A 27,558-nucleotide genomic window follows, 5' to 3' on the forward strand; every position below is an offset into this window, starting at 1 on the left:
TAAAAAAGGAGACAGGGAGAATTGAGGAACTGTCACTTACCTGTTTTTTAAGTTTTCTATTTGTAAATAAATAGCAAAACTAAACTTAAAACCCTAACTTAAAAAATAAATCTAGCAGACTTAAGAGGGTCTGTGGAAAGCCCAATGGCCCTGGAAAACTTTTAGACCACTACGAGGTCTCTGTTCAGCTATACTGTTCAGACATAATTTAATAACACATATGAACATAGTGATAAAACTTGTATTTACTAATAAGATGAATTTGGTGAAAGACACAGTATTCCCTTTCGCAATTAAGTTTTGAAAAGATGATTCTTTAAATATAAGACATATACAAAAGCTATGAGTATTAATTTTAATACAAAATAAACTAATTTCCTTACTTATACATTTAAATATTATTTTCCTCTCCTCCCTTATGGGACTGGGGGGAAATGCTACAGAAGAAAAACTGGTTTCTGCCTAACAGTTCAAAAAGTCTTCTTTAAGTCTAAACACCTGTCTCCTACTTGCCTGGCTGTGCCTAAACCCTCTCAAGAGACTAAAAAAAGGAAGATCAAAACAAATAAGGCCTTTCTCTGGACATTTCAACTGCATTTGTTCACAGTGCACGACATCCTCAAGTTCTCTTGTAGACAAATACATTGGTCATTTATTTGTAATCAGATACTGACTTCAGCAGATGACAGCACAAGATCGGAAACACTACATGGACGCTGCATTATTAAATATAATGTGGATTGTCCATGAAAAGTTTGTGATTCCTTTCAAAACATTCAATGCATTCTTTCAGGCTACTTGCCTGCAAACATCCTCTGGCAGATAAGAAGAGAACATTCATGTTACTTACATCTTCTTGTTATAGTCACAGTAGTATCAATGTTTACACAGGGGAATCTCCTTCCAGGTGATTTTAAGAATCCTAAGAGTCAGGAACTAAGCAAGACAGACCTCTGGAAGGTGATCACAATAAATATTTCAGAGTTCAAGTAAAGAATGGAGCTTTACTCAGGACCCACAAAATATCCAATTATAGTTGTATTAACAGCAATGGAATAGGAAAAGCTGCTCCTTACAGGCATTTCATTTAGTTAACCCAACCCTTTGGCCAAGTATTATAACCAGTTCTCCCCTGAAAAATGGGGAACAGTTCAGGTTAAGTCACATCCAGTTATTTCAAACCCAATCAGCTCATTGCACCATATTCCCCAACCCAAATTCCTTGGACAACTGGATTTCTAGCCTGGTGATTAAAAAAGGAGAAGGCAGTCTAGAAGTTCCCCCACCACCAGTGAGGAAGGAACAATGCAAACATGAGAAAGCCACAGCAATCAGATTTTTAAAATATCTGCTGATACCTTACTGCATACCAGGCCTAGTGTTAGGTACCAGGGACAGTGACATGTGACAAGGAACTCGACCTTAAGGAACTCACAGTACATCAGAGAAAAACAGCCTTAAAATACTCGAAACTCCAAGGAGAGAAATGGGAAAGACAATCATCATAATGGCTCCAAAAGATGGGGAAAAGCAGTTTGCTGTGAATATGTAGGAGGGAATATGATTCACTTTGGTTTGGAAATAATTCTTAATTCAAAAAACTCTCTCATTCAACAATGACTAACAGAGGCCAGGTGGGGTGTGCAAATGACAGAAAATGTGTTTTCCTACAGGGAACAGCCACAACCCCATTGCAGATTACTGAGTGCCAGGCTAAACCTCAGGTGGGCCTGTCCTTGCCTCACTTCAGAATATTTTGAAAAACCTTTCTGAACAATGGCTCTAGCTGGTTTCAAATACTAGAAGGTCACACAAAACAGACGAGCAGGCGAAAATCTGGCTCTTTTGGCTACCAGTTCGCAGTCTTTACCTTAAATGTATGTAAACTGGTGAATCCAACAACTTTGTAGATTCCCAAATCTACCTGTAACTGCACTATGCAAGCTGTTTTATTTCTTCGTCTCTCACTCCCCAGCTCTTTGATCAAATGTTCTGTACTTGCAATCTTTGCCATTTCTCTCTTTAGGTAGCAACTGGGATCTCAATAAAACGACCTGAATGAAGCTGAGATCCAGTTGGCACACCAAGCCATTTCATTCACTTGTACCCTAAACCAGCTTGTTGGGGGATACGGGGGTATACCACATGGTATTTGAGATCTTCGTTCCACAAGGGCTCAAATTGAAGCCCCATGCAGTGGGAGCACAGTCTTAACACAGTGGAAGCTCGGTCAGGGAAGTCCCTCAACCAGCTCATTACCTTATCTTGTGCTCTTTCACTCTTGTTCTTCTGCTTGGGTTCAATCTTCTTACTTGGATTATATTATTTTCTAAGTGGTTTCAGTGTCTCCCACCACTTCCAATCTATCCTCTATAATGAACTTGGATCCACTTTTAACCTAGCCTTCAAAGCCCTCCCAACCTAAATTCATAGATAGACTCATCTGTCCTCACACTATAGTACAGACATCATGCTCCAGTCAAGACGGAATACTCACTGTTCCCTTCTTAATACACCGTCGAAGCTGGCCCTGAATGCCAAGAACACAAATCATGAAAAGAAGAAAAGAAGAGGATAAATGGCAGGGGGTGTGTGTGTGGGGGGGGGGAGGTGTGTGTGTGTGTGTGTGTGTGTGACAATATTTACAAGTTCTGCTGATTTTCAAAAGAAACTCTTAACATAAGAGAATGGAAAACATGTAAATTATACACCTCATCAAGAACTTGGATCCAGAATACGTAAAAAACTCAAACTCAATAAATTTAGTTATAAAAAGAACTAATGATGTAACCAATCATTTCACCAGATACAAAAGGCAAACGTGTGTGTGCTCAGTTGCATCTCACTCTCTGTGACCCCACGGATTGTTGCTCACCACGCTCCTCTGTCCATGCCAATTTTCCAGGCAAGAATACTGTTTATCATTCTTACTCCAGGGGATAGTCTCGACCCAAGGATTGCATTTGCGTCTCCTGCGCTGGCAGGTGGATCTTTACCATTGTACCACCTGGGGAGACCCATGAATGGCAAAAAGGCATGTAGAAAGATACTCAACTTCTCCAAAGACTGGTTGCTAGTGGAATGCAAATGGGAACCACAAACAGGGATTACATACCCACCTAAATGGCTAAAATTTAAAATAAAAATGGGTAATTACAAAACACAAGAATGCAGAACAACACACGTTGATGGTAAGATAGCAAAATAGCATCAGCACTTTGAAAAACTGCTTAGCAGTTTCTCATAAAATTAACCATGCACTTACCATACAACCTAGCAATGTTTCCTAGGTAAAGCTTTCCCTTGTGGCACTAGTGGTAAAGAACCCACCTGCCAATGCAGGAGACCTAAGAGACACAGGTTTGATCCCTGGGTTGGGAAGATCCCCTGAAGGAGGGCATGGCAAACCCACTCCAGTATTCTTGCCTGGAGAATCTCCATGGAGAGAGGAGCCTGGTGGGCTACAGTTCATGGGCTCGCAAAGAGTTGGACATGACTGAAGCAACTCAGCACACACACACACACACAGCCATACAAATACCTATTTGCAAACAGCTTTACTCACAATACAAAGGCTGGAAATAACCCAACATTCCAGCAACAGGTGAATGCATAAACAAATATGATACATACATAAGGGACTACTGAATATACTAATATATGCAACATGGATGAACCTTAAGAACATTATGCCCAATGAAGGAGAGTGTTTATGTTGTATACCACTCTTTGCGACCCCATGGACTTGTAGCCTGCCAGGCTCCAAAACGGCAACCAGTTTATGACCTTCTGGAAGAGGCTAATAAACTAAAAGGACAGAAAGTCTGTTGGTCTGCAAAACTCTTGGGGAGTTGAGTAAGGGGATTAGTGAACAAAGGGACAGGGGGAACACGTTCGGAGTCATCAAAGTGTCATTGATTGTGGTGATGGTTATACAACTGCATAGAGTTGTTAAGCTTCATCAAACTACAGCTAAAAAAGAACACTTACTGTATGTAAATCTGTCTACGAAATACTCAGTGCCTGTTGAAATCCTACTATTTGTCTGACACACAACGAAATGTCCACCACAAAGTTTTGATTATTAACTCCAAAGTTATGATTGGCTTCCTAGAAGCCAGCTTTGAGCAGAAAAAAAAAAAATCTAAAACTTCTAAAAGGGAGATTTAGCATATAAATTTGAATTTCCAGCTTGATTTAAAATATCATTAAGGCACTGTCTAAGACAAAGCCAGGGATGTGAGCTTATTTATCCCAGGCCTTCACCACTTCCAGTGACTCACACTTAACCATTTAACTTACTGGGCTGCTTATTTACCTCTCTTTCCTCAATACTCAACTAATCCTTTAACCATCTTTTCTTTCTGATACCTATTAGCTCTTTCATCTTTACCATATTCATTATACCTTGCTTTTATATTACAGATCTTTGAACACATTTTTAAAACTCCAACCAAACCATTATTTGAGACATTTGAATTACCAATCTATTTTTATAGACTCACACAATACCTTCCAGAGTTGGTACTTAACAAAATGAACATGATCAGTATTACTAAGCAATTAATATAGAAATTCTCTGAAGGAATACCACAAAAATGTCTATTACGGAGAAATGTTAAAAAAAAAAGTTACAAATGTAGTCTTCCCATTTTTATCATGAATTCTCAATCTGGTTCCACTTACTACAGTCTATTTTTAATTATAAATAAAGACTCCACACACACAAAAAACCCAGCATCTTTTCAAACAGAATAAAATAGGCCCACACATTAAAAGGATGCAAGAAACTTGCCAAATACAAGTAACTCCCAGATTTGGGTTAAACTTAGCATATGACTGATAGCAGTATTTAAGAAGCAATTTTTAAAATGTCTAACCTTAAAAGGTTATTTAATGGGCTATAAATGCATTTAACGTGGGGTGAGGTCTCCAAATATTAACATTGTGAACCCTGAGCCACATCCAAAACTATCATGTAATAACTAGACACCGTAAATTTATAGTGAGATTCACAGAAGCTAGAAGGTAATGGTTGCATGAAAGGGTAACAATTTTAAGTTGCATTAACAGAAGCAATGGCATGTCTGGTACCCTGGAAAATACAGATTCCATTACACTCTGCCCAGTTTAGACCATAGTACTGACTATAATCCAGAAAACACCTATCAGAAGTTAAGCAGGAATGTTCAAAGCTGTTCAAAGATGGCAGCTCAGGGGAAACAGACTATTCAGCCAAATAATAAAGATGACAGTTAACTCAAATAACTAAATGGCATCATGCAGAACAGCCAGACATACTTAACTTTACTCTGCTGCTGCTGCTAAGTCGCTTCAGGCGTGTCCGACTCTGTGCGACCCCATAGACAGCAGCCCACCAGGCTCCCCAGTCCCTGGGATTCTCCAGGCAAGAACACTGGAGTGGGTTGCCATTTCCTTCTCCAATGCATGAAAGTGAAAGGTGAAAGTGAAGACGCTCAGTCGTTTCCGACTCTTAGCGACCCCATGGACTGCAGCCTACCAGGCTCCTCTGTCCATGGGATTTTCCAGGCAAGAGTACTGGAGTGGGGTGCCAAACTTTACTCTAGAAGAATTAAAAAGTTACAAAGAAACAGTATTCAGCTCAGCATTTCAAACACAACTATTAAGATGTCTTCTAAAGTAATGGTGTCTCTAAAGTATCTGAGCAGAAGGGATGACCGTTAAAATTATTGAGAAGAGAAGTGAAATTGTTTGCAGGTACCATACAAACCTAAAAATCCTAGGACTAAATCATATAGCTTTTATTTTGGGGGATTCTAGCTAAACGGATTGATTACAGGGTTATGTTTATTTTATCCTGTCCTATACCCAAGCTGTCTTAATTCCCTCACCATTTACAAGCAAAGGCTCCATTTGCTGCTGGTCTTGCTTCCTTATGCTACACAGTTTGCACTGTATCTAGGGGTTCTGAATCCATTGTTGGCTGAATCCAGGGATGTGGGACCTGGGTTAACAGAGGGCCAACTGTATCATGCCATTTAATACAAGGGACTTGAGCAACCATGGATTTTGGTATCCACAGGGGCCCTAGAACCAATCCCTCGCAGATACTGAGAACTATATTCACAACAAAAAATAGTTCTATTTTACTATTTTGAGAGAGAAGGAGATCTCTTAAGAAATCTTCAAAAAAGATTTTTCTGAATATTATGGGGGGAATTTTAATCTTTTGGTAGGCATGACAATAAAGAATAAAAACTCAGTTTGCTCTAATGATTCCATGTAGCCACTACCAACACATATTCACCACTTACACGATACAAAGAATACGAGCCATTCCTAGAAACTCTGCCAAATAAATAACCAACACTGTTCTACACATTGCTCTATAACTTGTCTCTGTAAGAAAACATAATGGTCAAACTCCAGATTTTAAAAAGCACAAGGTTAAACAGTACATACACTAGAAACCTATCTATTATAAAATCAGATAGATTTATAAAGATATGCAACTGATTCACCAACTGTATACTGTGGTATAATTTGATTAACAGACAACATAAGCATATAATGTTGTCAACAGTTAAACCCAGGAAAAATTTAAACAAATTTAAACAAAACCTAAAATATTATTTCAGCACATAGATTACTCCATAGGAACAAAACTAGACACTTAATAGAAATATCCCAGTAGTGTGAAAAACTCTAACTTTCCCAGTTAATTCCCTTAAACCATACTAGATATATGCCTCAAAGTAGTATTTAAATTCCAACTATGTACACCTACAATTTACTTTAACATTTAATATTTGTTGAGTGGGAAAAGTAGAAGAGGTGAGTCCGGGCATTAATGAGTACAGTATGCATGCTTTAAGTATAAGGAACTGATTTACTAGGGACCCTTTGACAGGACTCACCCTGAAGAATACACCTGACCCTAAAGATGGTCACACCTACCCTCTGATGGGTCATTTGTAGATAAAATAGTCTATGCCTGTCACAGGGAAGGAAATTCACATTTTAACACACTATACTAATGACTTTGTACACTGCACAAAACATCCAACATTAAGAATTCAATAAACTGACCAAGATCTACAGTATCACTTCCTATTGTCTATTTAATACAAACATTTGTTTCAGTGACTAGAGTACATAGAATGTCTAAGTAAAACAAAAAGATCTGCTAAAAATTTGGTAACAAAATAAATAATCAGTCTTATAGAATGAACTTTATGATGAAAACTATCATTACTCTGTCTTTGGGGATCCAATTCTGAGTTAAAAATGACATACTTCATCCCACTAGATCATATCCTAACTAACCTAACAAAGTGCTACAGTATGTTCTTTAAAACATAACACTTTAAAGACTACGTTCAAGAGCAGCCCCTGTGGAAAGATGCTGAATATGGAGTCATAGTATGCTTACAATTTAAGGAAACAAAAAAAAAAGCCCCACACTTGGGAAGAAAAGAAGCCATACTTAGACTGGAACAAAAATATTAAAGTGCTGTGGCCAAAATTAGTATAAATAGACTTTATTGAAGTCAGTGCCTCTGTACCGAGACAGAAGATTGTGTCTACATAAGCACAAGTTGTAACATTTCACAACTTCTAAAAGGAATGTCAACAATTACAACGATCATGCATACCATGGTCGATAATCACATTTTAGAAGCATTTTCAACCATTTCTAAAGAAATGCTTATAACATTGTTATATATAGAACTACTTTCAATAAACTGCAAAACATTGATCGACTTTTCCAGTATGAGCTACAGTGTCAACACAAAAGGGAGGCATAAATGTTTAATTTATGAAATCAGAATGGAATATTTACTGTAAAGAAAAATTAAAAAGCTTTCAAATAAAGGCCATTATTGAACCAACATGAAGAGCACAACTTGAACTTTTCAGTTCGTTCATCTTTTAAAGCTGTCCTCTGAATAATTTCAGTTCTAAGCATTGAATTTCAGTACTGTGAATATTCCTTGGATTGCAGTTTGGCAATGATGCGGTCCAACTGTCTCTTTGCTTCACACTGTGGGAAATTGCTCATGTCATAATATTGAGGGGCAATTTTCACCAACCTGTCCAGAAGGAGGGGAAAAATCACCAAATTAACAATTAGAGTACTGGAGCTTCAGAAAGGATAGGCATTATTCATTAATACACTGATAAATGCAAACCTATAATCCAAGCCAATGTTAAAATTACAAATGCCTAATCCTTGTAAACACCACTTTTAGAAATGTGCACTTCTCAGTAAGCTGCAGATTTTCTGATGGTGGACTTTTCATAAACTTGAAAAACAAAACAAAAAACCACTCAAGATAAATTCTTGTAAAAAAAAAAATACCCCTTTCTTTTACACAGACAGTAACATAAGGTCATAAGTTTCTTCACTCTGGAACACTATTTTGATCTACCTCTTTAAAGTTACAATATTACAAGTTCCATACAAGAAACACCCTGATATTCAAATGACTGGATCTTCTCATTTTCTAAGTTTTAATAACCATAAATGTAACTCTATACCCCAAAGAATACACCTGACTGAATCTTTTTAAACATTTAGCCATATAATTTTTTTCTCAACAAAGCATTTAAGATAAAATGGTAATGCCCTACACAATTTAAGTGTCAAAAGTCACAAATCAGTGGAGGAAAGAAGCCCCAAAATATATAGCAAGTGACATCAACTAAAGTAAGTGCTTTCAGTCCCACCATTCTTGACTGACATTTTCTATCTTAAGTTACAGAATAGATTCTGCCCCCTAAAAAAAAGTCACAAAGGGGGACTGCAGTGGGTGGGTAATTTTGCTTAAAGTCAGTCAGTTCTGATCACATTTTGTGATCAAATATGCAATGGTACAAAAAGAGGTGCAGTTTTTAATGCCTGCTTTGCTTTTAAAGCACCAACATACAAATAAACAATCATTGAGAGCTGAAATACAAAGACTGATTGACTACTGGAACCTGGAGACCAAGTTAATCACAACAGCAAGAGAATGGCTTCAAAGATACTTCATGTTAGTCAAGTATAACTTTGTCTCCAAATTGCCCATGCCCATACTAACAATTCTACCATCCTCTTCACAAAGCAATTATTCTTAAGAGATAATCACACCATTTTGTGCCCCAAATCTATACACAGGAGTATACACCCTAGCTGGGGAACATCCGAGTTCCCCTGAGTGAATAGAAGAACAAGACAAGACTTTTCAGATTCCATTCTGAGCAAAATGGTAACGAAAACTTTTAGAATTAAAGACACAAAGCTTACCATTCGGGCTTGATGTCTGTACACGTCCGGATGTAATTCTTTGTTGTAAGAACAAACTCATTATAAAGCACCCATTCAGGCTTGTGGTCAAGAACAGTAGAGGGATGCAACTGAACCACTTGGTTATCTTTCACAGTTAAGTAATGCCCTGTTCGTTCTAAATGTGCCACCTGAAACCGAAACCCAGTAAATTAATACAATGCTTCTGACGTGCTATACAAAACTGATATAAAGCCTATGTATCTATACCTATATAATCAGGGAAAGGCAAGCCTCACCTGCTGCTTTTAATCTGATGGCTAGACTTATTTACCACTGCCCAATAAAAGCAGCAATCAGCAAACTACAGCAGGCTAAATCCAACTCACTGCCTACATCTTTAAAGCTTCTTAGCCAAGAACAGTTTATACACCTTTAAATGACTGGGGAAAAATAACAAAAGAGAAACACTTGGTGATGCTGGAGTGAAAATCACATGAAATTCAAAATGGTAAGTAAAGTTTTTTGAAACAAAGTATGCCCATTTGTCCAAGGTTGCTTTTGTACACAAGAGGAAGCAGAGTTGAATGGTTTCAATAAGGGACCTAAATCTGGTCCCATCACTTCATGGGAAATAGATGGGGAAACAGTGTCAGACTTCTTTGGGCTCCAAAATCACTGCAGATGGTGATTTGCAGCCATGAAATTAAAAGACGCTTACTCCTTGGAAGAAAGTTATGACCAACCTAGATAGCATATTCAAAAGCAGAGACATTACTTTGCCAACAAAGGTCCGTCTAGGCAAGGCTATGGTTTTTCCTGTGGTCATGTATGGATGTGAGAGTTGGACTGTGAAGAAAGCTGAGCGCCGAAGATTTGATGCTTTTGAACTGTGGTGTTGGAGAAGACTCTTGAGAGTCCCTTGGACTGCAAGGAGATCCAACCATTCCATTCTAAAGGAGATCGGTCCTGGGTGTTCTTTGGAAGGAATGATGCTAAAGCTGAAACTCCAGGACTTTGGCCACCTCACGCGAAGAGCTGACTCATTGAAAGAGTCGGACAGGACTGAGTGACTGAACTGAACTGAATGAGCCCACAAAGCCTAATATATACTATTTGGTCTTATTGCCTGAGACTGGTTCTTTAATACCAGGTGGGAACTATGTAGCAGATGAACAATTACTAAAAGATGAAAATTCATGTTTAAGATAGAAAAATAGAGCAAAAGTAACCCACAATGAGAGATTTAATAAGAAAAGGAATTGGAGGGTGGGGAGAGGAGAGAGGAGATGCATGGGTTTCTTGTCCTATATTTCTATCTATAATCAAATATATCAATTGGATCAATATCATCTAACAATTAACAAGTATCAAAGCAGATGACAACATGCCCTTTCCAATTCTAGAACTCTAGTAACAAAGAGCATGTATGAAGAACAGAAATGAGCAATTCATAATTATTAACATATAGTAGAAAATAAACTCAATTTCAATCAATAAATATTTACTAAGCACCTACTAGGTGCCAGGCACTACACTTACAAAGTCCCATTTCTAATGGACTTTAGCTTTAAGAGAGAATTAGAAATCCATAATGCTTGGGTAATAGTGAAAATCCTAACTCTGATAAGCACTGAAACTTCAGAATAAGATGCCACAATAAACATTGTTATTCCGATCTCAAACACAGACAGGCACCGATCTCCTTTCATTCTGCCTCCATGCACTTAATGGCCACTCTATGTATTGGGCTCATTTGGCCTTAAGGCAGGCGACATCTTACTTATTATACATAGCCAAAGGAGAGCATCAAAGAACAAGTGGGATATTTAAAAGATAACTAAAATCAATCTCATCTCAAATAAGGGACTGACGTGTTTTCATTTTTTCACCACAAACACTTTCATTTTGAAAAACCTAATTGGCTTCATGTCCCTTAAACTATAAGAATTACCAGATAAGTTTTAACTTCAGCCTCCAATATAAAACACTTAAAACCAAAAGAAACATTTAAAAATTATTTTTCATCTTAAATCATTATTCCATATCTGACTTTCCTAGCACCCACGTGTCTTATTATAAATACCAAAGATCGCGCTACAGGATTGTGCATAAAACAGTTGCTTATTTGAATTTTAGGGTGATTAGCTTCCACAAAGAGAACAAAGTGAATTGTACTTCTGGATCCACCCAGAAAACTGCTTCCTTTCAGCATTCCAGTACAATTATACATCTCCAATTAAGATCAAGATTCAAAGAAATTCTTTGATACATTTATCCAAAGTCAAAATTTGCATTGAAGAAATAACTAATAAAACTCACCTGAAAATAGTCAATATATCTATTTAGTATAAAAAGACTCCATTATTTAAAAAGTGCTTGTAAAGTTGATTTCTACATAACTGGATCCCTAACTATGCCATTTGGTAAACTTAAGACATGTAAAAACTTCTCAGTATATTAGTTCATTCAAGAATCTGGACAAAAAATTAAAGATTATTTATAGGCATTCTTTAACTGAATTTTGTGTTTAAGTGGAATCCAAGCACTGCTTATAGAAAACAAATATTAAGTAAGCATTTAATTATGTACTCCTATACAGTCCACATACCTGCATAAAATACCCAGTAACCAAAGCTTTTCTTATATTAATATAATAGTCCCTGCTTGTAAAGTCAGTACTTCGACGAGGCAAATTAAATCTGTCCATAATTCTTGATAGCTGCTGGCGTACATTATCTGCTGACATCAGGGACCTGTAGTTAATGAAGTTGTCATAACACCACTGAACCGACTCATGATCTACAAAGTTGGAAAGAGGGAAATTAAGAGGGGACATGAATCATCCAAATAGGTGTATTATCTAATTAAAAAATAAAATCCATATAAATAGCAAGCTAAATCAACAAGGGAACTAAATCACATCATTTTTATAAATTAATCACAGTCTTAATCAACTTTACTAAAAATCTGGAGTCAAAATTAAAAACAGCACTAAGGTTTTTGGCTACTGAATGACAAAACAATGATTTTGGAAAAACTATTTTTAAGTTATTTTACCCATGAAAATCTACCTGGCTGTTTTCAATAGATAGTCTTAACAGGAAGATTCAGAGAGTCTGGAAAAATGCCATGTCTTTCTCATTTTCAAAGAAAAACAGGCTTAGATTAAGACTATCAAATACAACTTAAAAGTTATAAAAATGAACCTCAAGAGACTATTGTCACATTTTCCTCTCATTTAATTTTTATAAATAGGGCATTCTTCATTATCACTGTTTCCTTGTTTTCAAATAATTGGAAAATGTTTTTTCATGTTGTTAAATACTCTCTGAAAATATGATATAAAGCTAGAAGAATATGTCATCATGTAGCGATAGCATCACATTGAACCATCTTTCTATTGGTGGGCATCTAGGTATTTTTCATTTTTCTTTACTATCATAAATAACTGTGAGATAAAAAACTTGAATCGTATCTCTGTCCAAAGAATACTAAAAGAAAATTTCACAGATTATCTATAAGTCAAATCATATGAATTTGATAAGGGTCTTGGTAATATCAAATCTACTGCTTTTCATAAAGATAACATGTATTTCTATTCCCACCTCTGGTGTTAAGACTGCTGCACTGCACTAGACCCACTCCTACACAGCTAAAGACTATTTTTCTTTAGCCTTTGCCAATTTTATAGGTGAAGAAATGGTACCTCTCAAATAATAATGCACATTTACTGAACTGCAAGTAATGCTGAATAGCCCCCCACTTGAGTTTATGAACCACTTACCACATGGTCATTGACATTTGTAGCCTATTTCCCTATTTCGTTAGTTTACTTTTACATAAGAGCTATTTATTAGGAAAAATATTAGTAATAATTCTGTAAGTAATACAAAACTATTCAAATAAAAGGCAAAGTTTTTAAAAAAACTATCAAAAGCTGTATGTTTGTGGTAAATTTTATACCAGCATTTCATTTTTACTGCTCTGTATTTTCCAGCTTTCTAGTGCTTTCCTCCTGATTATAAAAATAAACAACTTTGGAAAAGATGGGCAATTTTTATTTTAAATGCTAGTCAGGAGTTTTTTCTCAAGTACCTCTGGGTTTCTAATGTAAAGTTGTCACAGATAATAAATGAAAGGGAGATGAAGAAATACCTTATATGCTGCAAGTGACGTTTAGACAAAAGATTGCCTTCAATCTAATTTATACTTACTTTGTTTAAAAGCATGGTAGACATTCAGCAGTGTCAGATGATCTCCATCTATGTGGGCAAATCTCATCTTGGCCTCATCTGCAGCTTTCTTGGCCTCCGTGGGACGAACAAAACACTGTGGGACTAAACAAGGTTGGTATGGGCCCAACACAAACGCCCATATCGATGAGTCACGCATTCACAGACAGAGGAACAAGGCCTAGCTAGGTCAGTTCACAGAGCATAGGGCAGGGCAGGATGGCCTCCAACTGCATCTTGGACTGTTTACTACCTTGATTTGGTACATCAACACCTAACCACATCTGTAAGACAAGAGGGTTTCAAAGCTACAGAGTACCTGATTATTTTTAACTAAATCTAAAAGTAGGCATCAAAAACAGCTATTCTGAAGGCCATCAAGATACTAAAAGCTCAACTTATTGAAAAAACCAGTGCCGATAGCTCTACCAATAACCAGAATTATGGTGTCAATAGCCTTTTAGCTAAACAAAAATTTTTCAAAAGTTCATCCATTTAATTCGCTGAATTCCCCACTGAAGGACTAAAAACAACTTTCCAACCAGTCTATTGCCACATTTCTATCGTAATTCTTCCCTAGTGCTGTGGCTATTACCAGCTGGTGGGTATCACTATTAGCACTGGTGAGCAGAAGCATATGTAACATAAAAAATATCATGAAATCTTGGGTTTTGATGATAGCAGTAGTGGTGGAAGGTTAAACCGCCTTTGAATTAAGAAAATTCAAAAAGGCTAGGAATATTCAGCCTAGTTTTCCAGCATTTTAAGAAAAAGATTAGCAAATAAAGTCCCAAGTTCTTTTTAAAAATTGATATTTGACTCGAAGTCCTCATATAAAAGCAGAATCCAATATTTTAAACGTTGACAATTAGTCTGAAACAGTCATTATGTCAGGGTCATCAAAATGAACTACAATATTTTTTTAGAGCCTCAATTTTAAATCACATAAAACTTGAAGTTGTTACAAAGTATGTTCTACATTTTTTCAAATACAACTTTCCTTAATTCACTTTAGCAATTCCATAGTTATAAAAGCAGTATGAAAAATACTTAACAGCTTGGGACTTTGTCAACACATTTTTAAAGCTCTTAAAACCTTGTCAATTAAAAAAAATTATATATCATCAGTTCAGATAAAAGATAATAGGAATAATCAACAAGATCAAATACAGTATCAAATTACTCTTTGCCATCCATACAGTTTCCCCTTTAAAATGATTCCAAAGAAGCCAAATAGAAACAATGACACATGATCACAGTAAATATTAAGTCTTGCTTAATGTAACTGAAGCAAGGTAACAAGATATAAATACAGAAATCTCATAGCTGTGAACGTTAATGTGAACTAGCTACCAGAGTTAAATAATTGGGTTTAAGAAGCACTCAATAAGGCCCCTGATTTTTTACTATTTATATCAGGACCCCCAAACTCCAGAAACTCCTTAAATGGTAAACAAAGCATTACAAACTAAGTAAACTGTTTTAGTTGCATGACTTCTTCTTAATCCTTTAACATTCCTCCCGCTAACAAATGCCTTGCTTAATAACTAATGTACAAAAATGTTCACTCTCTTGATGTGCTAAAGACAACCAGTTATCCCCATGCTTTGCAGAACCACCACAAGTAAGAGATGTAGATGGGAGATCTCAACTGCATCATAATGACCAATTTTTTAAAGGGCTAGCTAGTTTTCTAAATTCGAACAATGCTAACTCTATAGTATTCCCAATAAAAGAGAAGCTAGAAATATAAAAACTAGGTAGGTAACAAACACAGTCTGTTAACTCTTACCCCACACTCTCTCAAGCTAGAATGTTGGGTTAACTACAACCAGGAGAATCTAACAAAAATCACATATATAAGAAAAGGCAGACAACAACCTACCACCACCTCCGCAAGAAACTACAATTTCATTAAAATGATTCAGTACTGCCCTGCCCATCTGCTCTGAGTCTGATCAATCATAACTGCAAAAAAAAAACATTTTCGCTAGTTCTTAAATTAAAAATTCACATCATTAAAACATACATCTAAACTAAGCCAAAAATTTTATATTTAGAAATTTAAAAAATTTCTTCCTTTACTTTCATGTAAGAGTTTGAATTATTTGAGGTATAAATAAGACCAATAAGCCACTCTGTGACTGGAAGTCAATTTTCCCCAGTACTGAAATTAGTATTATAGAGTACTTTGCCAGTCAGTAAAAACTTAATACACTTTCTATTTTTAGCTGTAAGATTCAGTGTACATTTCTACGTTAATATTTCTCTGTTTTGGAAAATCTAAATTCCAAGTTACTATTTGTGAATTAAATGTTATAGCTATTAATAAAAAACAGTAGTATTTGTTCAGCTCAATGTTTTGATTTTTAAAATTAAGCAATTTTACCTATTAAACATATTTCTTTTATCAAGTGTTTCCCTGCCACTGTAAAAGAATTACCATCAGATTAGATTTTAAACCTAAAATTATACATTACTACTTCTATTTATTTGATACTAAGTTTAAAATAATTATTTGACTGCCACTGCAATACAATTTACACATGAAGAAAAAGCTTACTCTTTAAATGATAGCTTGGTTTGTCTCAGGCTCACTTAAATAGTGCCAGCTACTAGAACAATGTTTTTCCTGAACTTTCAGCAATAAACTCCAAAACTGATGGACCTACCAGAGAACTCAGTTATAGTATCTTCAGACTTAAATTCTTTAATTTTTTGGCTATAATGTGAGGCTTGTGGGATGGAACCCACACACCCTGCAGTGGAAGCACAGATTCTTAAGTACTGGACCACCAGGCAGTCCTGGACCTATTCTTTTCTTACTGATATTTTAATCTGAGCCAATGTTTTTTACTACATTTTATGCACAGTGCTTTACTTTTGTAAACACTATATTATTATGAAGCAATTTTTCAAAATATTTAGCAAACAAAATAAGTCCCTTAAAAACATCTATAAAATTCACTATCATACTAAAAATTAAAAAACAAACCCAAAAGTGAAGTCCACCCAAACTTTGAAGAGCTGGGCTTTTTTTAGTTCCTTTCCCTCTATTACCTGACAACATAGCAGTAATAGATAGGACCTCATTAGAACAGTTGTAGTCACAACTTGCAATAACCATTTTAGCGAGCTGTGGATCTAGAGGAAACTCGGCCATCATGGATCCCAATTCAGTCAGATCTCCATCATCATTTAAAGCAGCCAGATAATTCAAAAGTTCTAGGGCTCTCATCAGAGTTTCAGGAGCTAGGAGGAAAAGGCAATCTATTAAGACAAGTTGCCTTAATAAGCAAAAACGTGACAAAGCACACACTGTTAGAAGCAATCTCATTTTTCATTCTACAGTGGACCAAACGTAAAACTCAAACTGCCATCAAATTCAGTTACAGAGATCTAGCTAACTATGACTCATACAAAGCTGCAAAACTTGCCTGTACGGCAGTTAAACGTCACCTCTTAAGTACAGGAACTGTTAACTCAACAATGTGTTTATCAAATTATTTTGCCTCAAAAAAAAAAAAAAAAAAAGATTTTCTCTTTTCATGCCCTGCTAATAACTCCTAAAATAATTTAGTTACCCTGAAAGATAATGAAAAAAAGAGTATTCGCTATTTTCCCACTCTTTTAGATTTAATGCCAACACACAAAATTCCTCTTGATGTATTGTAAGGGAAAGGTAAAATGTATTCAATGTATATAAGGAATAGGATAGTCAGTTTTGGTTAAAAAGATTGACAAAACATGCTTTGAGAATTTATACCTGGTGGATCCATAAAATCAAAATGCACCAAATCATCAATACCAAGTTTCTTCAACTGTAACACAACTGATCCTAAATTAGAACGCAAAATCTCAGGATAGGTATTATCCTAGAAAAATACAAAAACATTTGTTTTGTTAAATATCCCATAATCTTCTTGCTCCAGGGGGAAAAAACATATCTGTTCTCGTCCTTAGCTATTTCCTTTGGCATTTCTTCTAAACGACTGACTTAAACAGGAGAAAAGTATTTGTGGACTAAAAAGGAATCAGATACTTCCTGTAAACTATAGGGTTTGAAAGGTTACCACTGCTGCCCAATTCAACTTAGAACTATAACAAAGGGTTGTATTGGTAGACTACACCATAAACTTCAGGGAAAACCTGAACAGCTTATAGTGCCAAAAGATAAGATAAAGTAAGTGAAGTAATTTTCTTCTGGTAACAAGTTTAACCTAACCTTCCAAAAACAGAGTAAGGACACAGTAAAACCCTTACCTGCATCTCTGTTTTGTAAGCTTTCTCTGTATAAAGTCGGAAGCACTTTCCAGGTCTGGTTCGTCCTGCTCGACCAGCCCTTTGCTGAGCTGAAGCTTTACTAATGGCTGTCACTAAAAGGGACTCAACTCTGATTCGAGGATTATACACCTATTGGAATGTAAATAACATTACAATTCATCCTCCAGTTAAACACAAAACTGTGATCTAACAAAAGTATCCAAAGCCCAAAGTTAACCCCAAAATAAACAAAGTAGTATTGACGACCAGCATAAATCATGCTGGGGCAGAAACAGAATTCATCATTCCTTAACTTTCTTTCAGGTATTCTGACTCCAGCATTCTAAGACTAAATGAAAAGTCACTTAACACAGAAGTAGCTCTACTCTTCCTAATTTAAAATACTTTCAGTTTTACCTTACTCTTATATGGTGGATAGTGCTGAAGGTTTTTGCCTGAAAAAAAAAACTTGTCAATTTCAACACCCAATGTTCAGTGTGGACACCAAGAAAATATTTTGAACTCAGTCCAGAAGTCAGTTATATGCTGCCAATTTAAAGAATTGTTTTCCATCAAAAACATGAATACTATGTACAACAAATTCTCCCAATTATAAAACATAATCAAATGCAATCAAAGATCTTAGGTAAGAAAACAGTTTTATTTATTAACTGAGTAATCCCTTAATTTGGCTAAAGTGCTTGGGTATTCAGTACTGCTGAACTAGAGGTTAACATAATACTTTTTTTTTCCCCCCAAGTACTATGACTGGTACATAACAGAAACTAATTTAGCTGACTGAGTGACTAATAGGCAGGGATGATAATCCTGTACTTTTTAGTACTCCTTACATGAATATACACTCACATATGAAACACTCAGGATCACCACACAGAAACAAAGAAACCAATGAAAAGAAAAACATAGGATTATAAACATGGGCTTAGTATGTGAAAGCCAGCTAGAACCAAAGGCTCAAATCACAGACTTCTGAAAATGAAACACAAACTAGAAAATAATTCTAAAAAGTAAACTTCACTCATGAAACAAATAAGCAATAAGTACTATTAAATGAACACTAACTCATAAAGTACTATAGTACTAAAATATGTACCTTTTGTTTTGCAAATCCAGGATCAATTACAAACACCACACCATCTATTGTCAAAGATGTCTCTGCAATGTTAGTTGACACAACTACCTGTTAAGATATGAACAGTATTTAACTTAAACTACAAGCCAAGTACAATTCAAATAATTAGTCTTTAACTTATACTAAACAATTACAAACCAGTAAATAAACAGGAATTAGGTTTAATCTTTAATAACCAATGCTATATAAAGACAAATTAATATTTAAGAATTCAAAGTTTCATTTAGTTCATCATAGCACCTTTATTTTTCAACAAAAAATCTTCAGGTTATTACTTGACTACATTAGGTTTTAATTATTCAAATAGCAGAACAAAATCAAAAGAAAATAACTGATAAATCAATAAGTTTATCTCACAGAGAGTCTCCCTGAGAAAACACTCCTTGGTTAATATTCAAACTGTACAACACGTACATGTTTCAATACTTTCAGGCAACATTTACAAAGGAAAACTATATCACCAAAAGTCAACTAAATATTTTAAATGAAATGGCACATGGTGGTGAAAATCTCAACTTAGAATCCAGTAAGAATTGGTGTATCATCAGAATTGAACATAGATGTTCTGGAAATCTCAGAGGGGGTGTCACAGCATACAAGGAATCTTAAGGAATGATTTGAACTTTTTATTGAAAGTGAATAAGGTTCAAAGTATTTATATACTAACATGATTGTTTTTTCATGTGGGTGTTTTACTGTATTTTAAATATGCTTTAGAAAATTAGGGACCTAAGAATGACATGTCACAATTTTTCTTTTTAAGCAATGGAAAAATGGGATCTTCATTAGTATTTTTCTCAGAGCATCTGATCTGAGGAAGATTACTGCCATTAAGGTGGAGATGCCTGAATATGCAAGCAGTTGACACAGAAGATGAATCAGAGTCTGCTCTTAAAGCTTTTAAAATCTGCAAAGAAAGATTAGAGGTGGAATGGAAGTACAATGACATAAAAAACATGCCATAAGATTTTTAAAGGATTTATTGCCCAAGCAAAGACAAGGAAAACTTACTCAGAAAATGGCATTTAGGAGAGCTGTTGAAGATAAGGTGGGATCAACCCACAAGGGACAAGTGAAGAGCATTGTGGAAGGTTCTGCTTAAACAAGAGCATGTGGATAAGGATGCCCTTAGGCACATTGCCAGGTAATCTTGGAGGTTTAAAAGGCTACTAGAACATCATTAACCGGATGATATTATTATACAATTATTTATATATCTAAAACCAAAATGCTCCCTTTTTGCATTGACCAGCTGAAAAGCATACTAACTAGCAAATGAACAGTAAACTCTAAGTGGTCTGATGCTAATGAAATATATTTTCCAGAACATTTCAAAGACATGAACATTCAATAATTAGAGCTGAAGCAAGGAGGTAAACTTCAATAAGTATAACCAGAGTTTAATATTCTTCTACAAAGTCAGTGTGTTGCAGTGGAAAGGTAGGTATCAAAGCCAGGAATCAAATCTAAGTAGCTAAAAGAGTGGAGCGGTTTTAACACACTCAAACTTCAATTTCCTTTTATAACTCTTGCATACTAGTCAGCTGAGACAGAGCCCTTATAAACTATACAGAATCACAAACCACATGCTTGTTATTATACAAGAGGTCTTGTGGCTTTCTGGAATTCTGGGGTAAAAACTGTAGTTCTTGAAAATGTACATATAAATAGAAGTATAAAACATATATTTTGGGGGAAAAATACACTTCATCTATTTCTTCTAGAACAAAATACAGTCAATGTAATAAAAATGTACTGGTGCAAACTCTTTAAATTTAAAAATAATTTTTGTCCATAAAAATTGGTGTTCACATGTTCTCTCTGGGTCTGTGTGACAAACTGTACAACATCTGTAAGGAGGTGTGGATCTGTGATTCCACAGATATTAAGAATCAGGTGATGTTCACACCGACTTCGGCAACCTCTGTGTCTACTGTTGAGTCAACTGCCACCCGAAGTTAAACTCTGAAATCCAAAGTGTTAACAAAGACCTAGAGAAGCACGGCTTTTAGGTTTTTTCTGATTTTTTTAATTAAAAAAATTAATGGGCTAGAAAGCTTTAAGACAATAAAATAATTTCTTGAGTAGGACCTCCCTGCCCCATGAGAAGTGGGTTTTGGGACAAAAAAAGGGAAAAACTCTTAAACTGTACAACTTTGAGCTGCAGATATAATACTCACTAAGGCTAAATAAAACATGCACACATACTCAGCAAAAAAAAAACCAACAGACAAATAAATGATACAAGTTATCTAGCTGCCTTGGAACCTTAACAGTGGGGTGAGGCAAGCCCTAAGTATTTTCTAGATGTATTAAGTGGCACATGATCTATGTAGGAAGCGGTCACAACACAAAGTGGTCCTGAATTTGTCAGAGTACATATGCTACAAAGCCTTCTAGACTATAGCTTGGCAATAGTGCTCAAAGAGCCTTAAAGAGTGTTCAAACCTCAACGACAAAGGAATTATTTCAGATAAAGAGCCCAATATATAGAATAAACTCTATGATAAAAAAAATCAAGACAATGCCAATTCTAATCTTTTTATATTAAATGTGTTAAGAATAAACTCTCATGTAGATTTATCTCCTTTCCCCTCAATAATCTGCTTTTTAATGGAATTCACGTTGATTTATTTCAATAATTCCATTTCAAAGTACTTGAGATGCTCTACTTGAGTTCTATTTGGACACAATAATGCATTTAGGTTAAAAAGTGTGGGTTTTTAGTCCCTAGGGAACTCGGTGGGGTCTCTAATTCAGTGAGGACATTAGCTTATTTGTTTGTAAATATTCCAGCAGTACCACACTAAGTTATCTTCAGATAGTGGATCATTAAGCCTCTCTTTAAAATTAGAGAGACATCTCCACAAGGGCCATTTCTCTTTTTTATTGAGCAATGTATGCTCTGAGCCATGTTAATTAGTAAACTCTGAGATAAGATACAGAAAAATCAGCTATCTGTATGGACAAAATTAATGAAAATGAAATAAAAATAAACATAGTTGCTGGATTTAATAACACCAAATCTATAAAATAGCAAATATAAGTCTTAGTCAAAAAAAATGCATACATAATTTATAAGTAAATGTTAATGCATGTAGAAAGCAACAGAAGCTTTAGCTTAAAGTCAAATACCTGAACAAATATCAACGATGATTAAAAGAGGTAAAGTACCCACCCTCAAAAATTTATGTACTGCATTCTCAACTTTTCTTGACTATTAGAAAGCTTGAAAGTATACCACTGATGCTATGTTAGAGCACCATGCGAAAAGATCTCAATTATTTGTAAAAGGAATGCCAGTTAAGTACCCAATGCCCATAGAAGTTTACCTTTAATATAGCCTACATTTTAAAACTTTAGTTTCAAAGGCTGTTTTGTTAGTTTCATCACTATCAATTAGAAACTATTTTGCATAAATACAATGAGGAGTAAGACAACAAATGAAGTACTACATTACAAAATGTGATCCAATATAATTTAACAGAAGTATGAATCAAATAGTATTTTAAGTAATTGGAAGGAGACCTTAAATCCCTAACTCTTTCTACATAATTTATTTTTGTGCTTTTGGTCAGTTATCATTTTTTTTTTTTACAATGTTGTCTTACTTTCTGCTGTACAGCAAAGTGAATCAGTTATAATATATGCATGCTGTTGCTGCTGCTAGGTTGCTTCAGTCAGGTCCAACTCTGTGTGACCCCACAGACGGCAGCCCACCAGTCTCTCCCATCCCTGGGGTTCTCCAGGCAAGAACACTGGAGTGGGTTGCCATTTCCTTCTCCAACGCATGAAAGTGAAAACTGAAAGTGAAGTCGCTTAGTTGTGTCCGACTCGTAGTGACCCCATGAACTGTAGCCTGCCAGGCTCCTCCATCCATAGGATTTTCTAGGCAAGAGTACTGGCGTGGGCTGCCATTGCCTTCTCCATAATATACATATATCCGCTCTTTTTAAGATTCTTTTCCAATACAGGTTATTACAGAGTACTGAGTTCCCTGTGCTATTCAGTAGGACATTATTAGTTACCTATTTTATATATAGTAGTGTGTATATGTCAATCCCAATCTCCCAATCTATCCCTTCCTGTAGTTTTAAATTACTTGTGAATATCAATCAGTGATAGCATTCCTGAATGAAAAGTCCCATTCCAGTAAGTGGCACAGTAATGTTTAATTAATGAATTCATGATAGAAGAATTAAGCCTTGGCCTTTACAAATAGAATTATTACCAAAGTTACAGCATTTAAAAAAAGAGGACAGGAAAGCAGCAACTGAATACCAGTTTTTCCTCTTTTCCATACCCTCATATAACCTGTGTGCATCTTCATTACCTTTCCTCTTTCCCCACAATCCCATCAATCCTTTCTCCTACTTTAACTGGACCTGCCAGGCCCTGGGTCTGATGGTCACTTACTCATCTTGCCAGCCAGTCAGTGCTTGGCCATAGTGCATTTCAATGGTCTCAGGTTTTCAACTAGTACTATCTCCCATAACCAGCTTCAAAATATATGACTGGATGAGTAAACCCTTCTCTATAAACTTCTATAAAAATCGTTCATTATCCCTTAAACACGCGGGGCTTCAAAGTGTTTTCCCTCATAGAGTATGATGCACCACTGCAAGGGAAGTTCCCCCTCCCACTGGGGTCAATCCAGGGAGGCTATGAGAGTGCTCCTTCAACTTCTAAGATGAAGCTGACTCATGCCAGGAGATAACATGATTTCCCAGCAAGAGATCCTATAGCTTTAGCCGAACGAAAAACATAATTAGTGGATGATGAAGTAGCACTGTGGCTCTTAGTTTTGATTCTGAATTACAAGCTGGAGATATCCCAAGGTAAACCAAAGCCCTGGAAACTCCAGTGGCCTCAACATTATACATACACAACTGCTGCTAAATCACTCTTTTTAGAAAGACAAAATTCCTCTAAATATTCTAGGATTTACAAGAACATGAAAAGCAATAGCTTAAAAAACAGAACAAAACAACAATTAATTCTATTCCATGGGCTTAAACTGTTGAAGAGTCTACAAAATGTACCGTGTACAGAACCAGCACCAGACTGAACCTAAATTTCTAGTATACTAGTATTAACAGAGAAAAGAAGAGCTCAAATATGAAGTTAAGGTGGGCCCCATCAAAGTTAACTCAAAACAGAATGAAGAGAACTACATGAAAAGACAAACATGGTAAACCTTGCTGTATTTACCCCAAGATAAATAAAATCACCATTTTAAAATTAAAAGCAGATACAAAAAGTACCCATGATTTCAAGAAAAATTAAACCATCTGCATGGAAGATGCACTAACTCCACTTTATTATAGAAACGTTTAAGAAACAACTATTTTTATACACATCAACTGACAAAGAATGAAGTAAAAAAATACTACAGAGAATGAGTACTTTTCAGTCAACAAATCACCTTCAAAATTATATACTAAATTTATCACTTAAAATTTCAAAAGTTCCCCCCCAAATTCTGAATGCAAATAAAGTAACAGAAAATATTTTAACATGTTCTAGTTGCAGCATTCAACATAATGAAGCTAGGATCAGACTTTTTTTAAAGTCATGTTCACAGTTTTTGATGTGATTAACTCTAAACCTGACCCCCCCCCCACCACCAATCAATCTCCTGTTAATTTATACTCCACTAGGCTCATGCAATGGCAACCCACTCCAGTACTCTTGCCTATAAACTCCCATGAACGGAGGAGCCTGGTAGGCTGCAGTCCATGGGGTCGCAAAGAATTGGACAGGACTGACAGACTTCACTTTCACTTTCACGCATTGGAGAAGGAAATGGCAACCCACTCCAGTGTTCTTGCCTGGAGAACCCCAGGGACAGGGGAGCCTGGTGGACTGCCGTCTATGGGGTCGCACAGAGTCGGACACGACTGAAGCGACTTAGCAGCAGCAGCAGCAGGCTCATGCAAAGATGGGCTTGACAAAGGACAGAAATGGTATGGACCTAACAGAAACAGAAGATATTAAGAAGAGGTGGAAAGAATACACAGAAGAACTGTACAAAAAAGATCTTCACGGCCAAGATAATCACGGTGTGATCACTTACCTAGAGCCAGACATCCTGGAATGTGAAGTCAAACGGGCCTTGGAAAGCACCACTACGAACAAAGCTAGTGGAGGTGATGGAATTCCAGTTGAGCTATTTCAAATCCTGAAAGATGATGCTGTGAAAGTGCTGCACTCAATATGCCAGCAAATTTGGAAAACTCAGCAGTGGCCACAGGACTGGAAAAGGTCAGTGTTCATTCCAATCCCAAAGAAAGGCAATGCCAAAGAATGCTCAAACTACCACACAATTGCACTCATCTCACACGCTAGGAAAGTAATGCTCAAAATTCTCCAAGCCAGGCTTCAGCAATACATGAACTATAAACTTCCAGATGTTCAAGCAGGTTTTAGAAAAGGCAGAGGAATCAGAGATCAAATTGCCAACATCCGCTGGATCATCGAAAAAGCAAGACAGTTCCAGAAAAACATCTATTTCTGCTTATTGACCATGCCAAAGCCTTTGATTGTGTGGATCATAATGAACTGTGGAAAATTCTGAAAGAGATGGGAATATCAGACCACCTGACCTGCCTCTTGAGAAATCTATATGCAGGTCAGGAAGCAACAGTTAGAAATGGACATGGAGCAACAGAGTGGTTCCAAATAGGAAAAGGAGTACGTCAAGGCTGTATATTGTCACCCTGCATATTTAACTTCTATGCAGAGTACATCATGAGAAACGCTGGGCTGGAAGAAGCACAAGTTGGAATCAAGATTGCTGGGAGAAATATTAATAACCTCAGATAAGCAGATGACACCCCCCCTTATGGGAGAAAGCAAAGAAGAACCAGAGCCTCCTGATGAAAGTAAGAGAGGAGAGTGAAAAAGTTAGATCATGGTATCTGGTCCCATCACTTCATGGCAAATAGATGGGGAAACAATGGAAACAGTGAGAGACTTCATTTTGGGGGGCTCCAAAATCACTGCAGATGGTGACTGCAGCCATGAAATTTAAAAACGCTAGCTTCTTGGAAGAAAAGCTATGACCAACCTAGGCAGAATATTAAAAAGCAGAGACATTACTTTGCTGACCAAGGTCCATCTGGTCAAAACCATGGTTTTTCCAGTAGTCATGTATGCATGTGAGAGTTGAACTATAAAGAAAGCTGAGTGCCAAAGAATAGATGCTTTTGAACTGCGGTGGGGAAGAAGACTCTTGAGAGTCCCTTGGACTGCAAGGAGATCCAACCAGTCAATCCTAAAGGAGAAGGACTGATGCTTAAAGTGAAACTCCAATACTTTGGCCACCTGGTGCAAAGAACTGACTCATTGGAAAAGACCCTGATGCTGAGAATGATTAAAGGCAGGAGGAGAAGGGGATGACAGAGGATGAGATGGTTGGATGCCATCGCCAACTCAATGGACATGAGTCTGAGCAAACTTCGGGAGTTACTGATGGACAGGGAAGCCTGGCATGCTGCAGTCCATTGGGTTGCAAGGAGCAGGACACGACTGAGCAACTGAGCAAAAATTCTGGGGAGAAGCCAAGGAACTGAAGAAAAAAGTACTTTGTGCCAAGTGATTTAATCAGGAGAAAGACATTTGGCCACCTTCCTCACCCTAAGCAACCTTCCATTTGCTAAGGAAGAATTTCCCAGGGACATGGTAGCAGTACCTGTCAAAAGATATGCAGAACTCTACACAAATACATTTCCTTCTATTTACTTTGGAAATACAGATAACTATGTAGCATACAATTCAGACCACAATCACCTGTAACTTATTCCTTGAATTATAATTCAATACAATTTGATATCTCACAGACAAATCTTTCAGTATCAATGCAATGTTTATAGAGAACATTTCAATGTTACCTTTCTTCCAATTGCTCCATTCTGTTTTTTTGGAGGTGGAGGCTCAAAGATGCGTTGTTGCTGCTGAGGTGGGAGTGTGGAGTATAATGGAATGATTTTGATGTCACCGACTTCAGGGCCCAAATCATCAACCTCACGCTTTATTCTCTTACAGGCTTCATCAATTTCCTACAAAATAAAAGTTTAAGTGTGCAAACAGAATGAATACACACTGAAACATTTTAAGGATTTACCAGAATCCTAGTTCTATGCATCTTATTTTAGTCATCACAATTAATTCAGCAGATTTCATTGGGATTTCAGAAATAATCCAAGAAACTTTGATTTCTCTAGTCACATAAACACACAATTGCCTTATTGACATTCCATACCCTTTTTTCTTAAGAGTCAATGTCCTAATTAATTCTCAACAAATTGTACTAAAATTGAAATTTCTCACCCAGGAATATTTAACTGTACTCATAACCTTTTCAATTTTCACAATCTACAGGAAATTGATGTGCAAGATATTTTAAATAAGCCAATTAGGCTTTAATGTCACGTATCACTAATGCAATTATATGGAAGATTTGCTTCATTGTGCCTAATGAGAACACACACCTCTACAGTATCAACATAGATATTTAAGAACTAGGTTAACCCAAATATCTTAAAGCCTCTTCAAAAATTTCCCTAATACACAAAACAATTCCAACACATTTGCATTCAATTCCAGGTTTCAAGAGAGGACACAATGAATACTGGGAGGGTGTGAGAGACAGAGAG

The 27,558-nt window shown here is 36.3% G+C and overlaps 1 protein-coding gene across 1 annotated transcript in view; it reads right to left on the reverse strand.

The window, feature by feature from the left end:
• Positions 1 to 7,507: 7,507 nt before the first annotated feature.
• Positions 7,508 to 27,558, reverse strand: part of DHX15 (DEAH-box helicase 15) — a 53,964-nt gene continuing 33,913 nt past the window's right edge. The window contains exons 6-14 of the mRNA XM_019962524.2: positions 26,794 to 26,961; positions 18,863 to 18,949; positions 17,749 to 17,898; positions 17,252 to 17,360; positions 16,546 to 16,737; positions 13,468 to 13,590; positions 11,862 to 12,052; positions 9,272 to 9,441; positions 7,508 to 8,075 (exon numbers count right to left, since the gene is read on the reverse strand). Of these exons, the coding sequence (XP_019818083.2) occupies positions 7,958 to 8,075; positions 9,272 to 9,441; positions 11,862 to 12,052; positions 13,468 to 13,590; positions 16,546 to 16,737; positions 17,252 to 17,360; positions 17,749 to 17,898; positions 18,863 to 18,949; positions 26,794 to 26,961 (1,308 nt within the window). The 3' untranslated portion in view covers positions 7,508 to 7,957. The remainder of the gene's footprint in view (positions 8,076 to 9,271; positions 9,442 to 11,861; positions 12,053 to 13,467; positions 13,591 to 16,545; positions 16,738 to 17,251; positions 17,361 to 17,748; positions 17,899 to 18,862; positions 18,950 to 26,793; positions 26,962 to 27,558) is intronic.

Source organism: Bos indicus, chromosome 6 (genome assembly GCF_029378745.1).
Source record: "Bos indicus isolate NIAB-ARS_2022 breed Sahiwal x Tharparkar chromosome 6, NIAB-ARS_B.indTharparkar_mat_pri_1.0, whole genome shotgun sequence".
NCBI lineage: Eukaryota > Metazoa > Chordata > Mammalia > Artiodactyla > Bovidae > Bos > Bos indicus.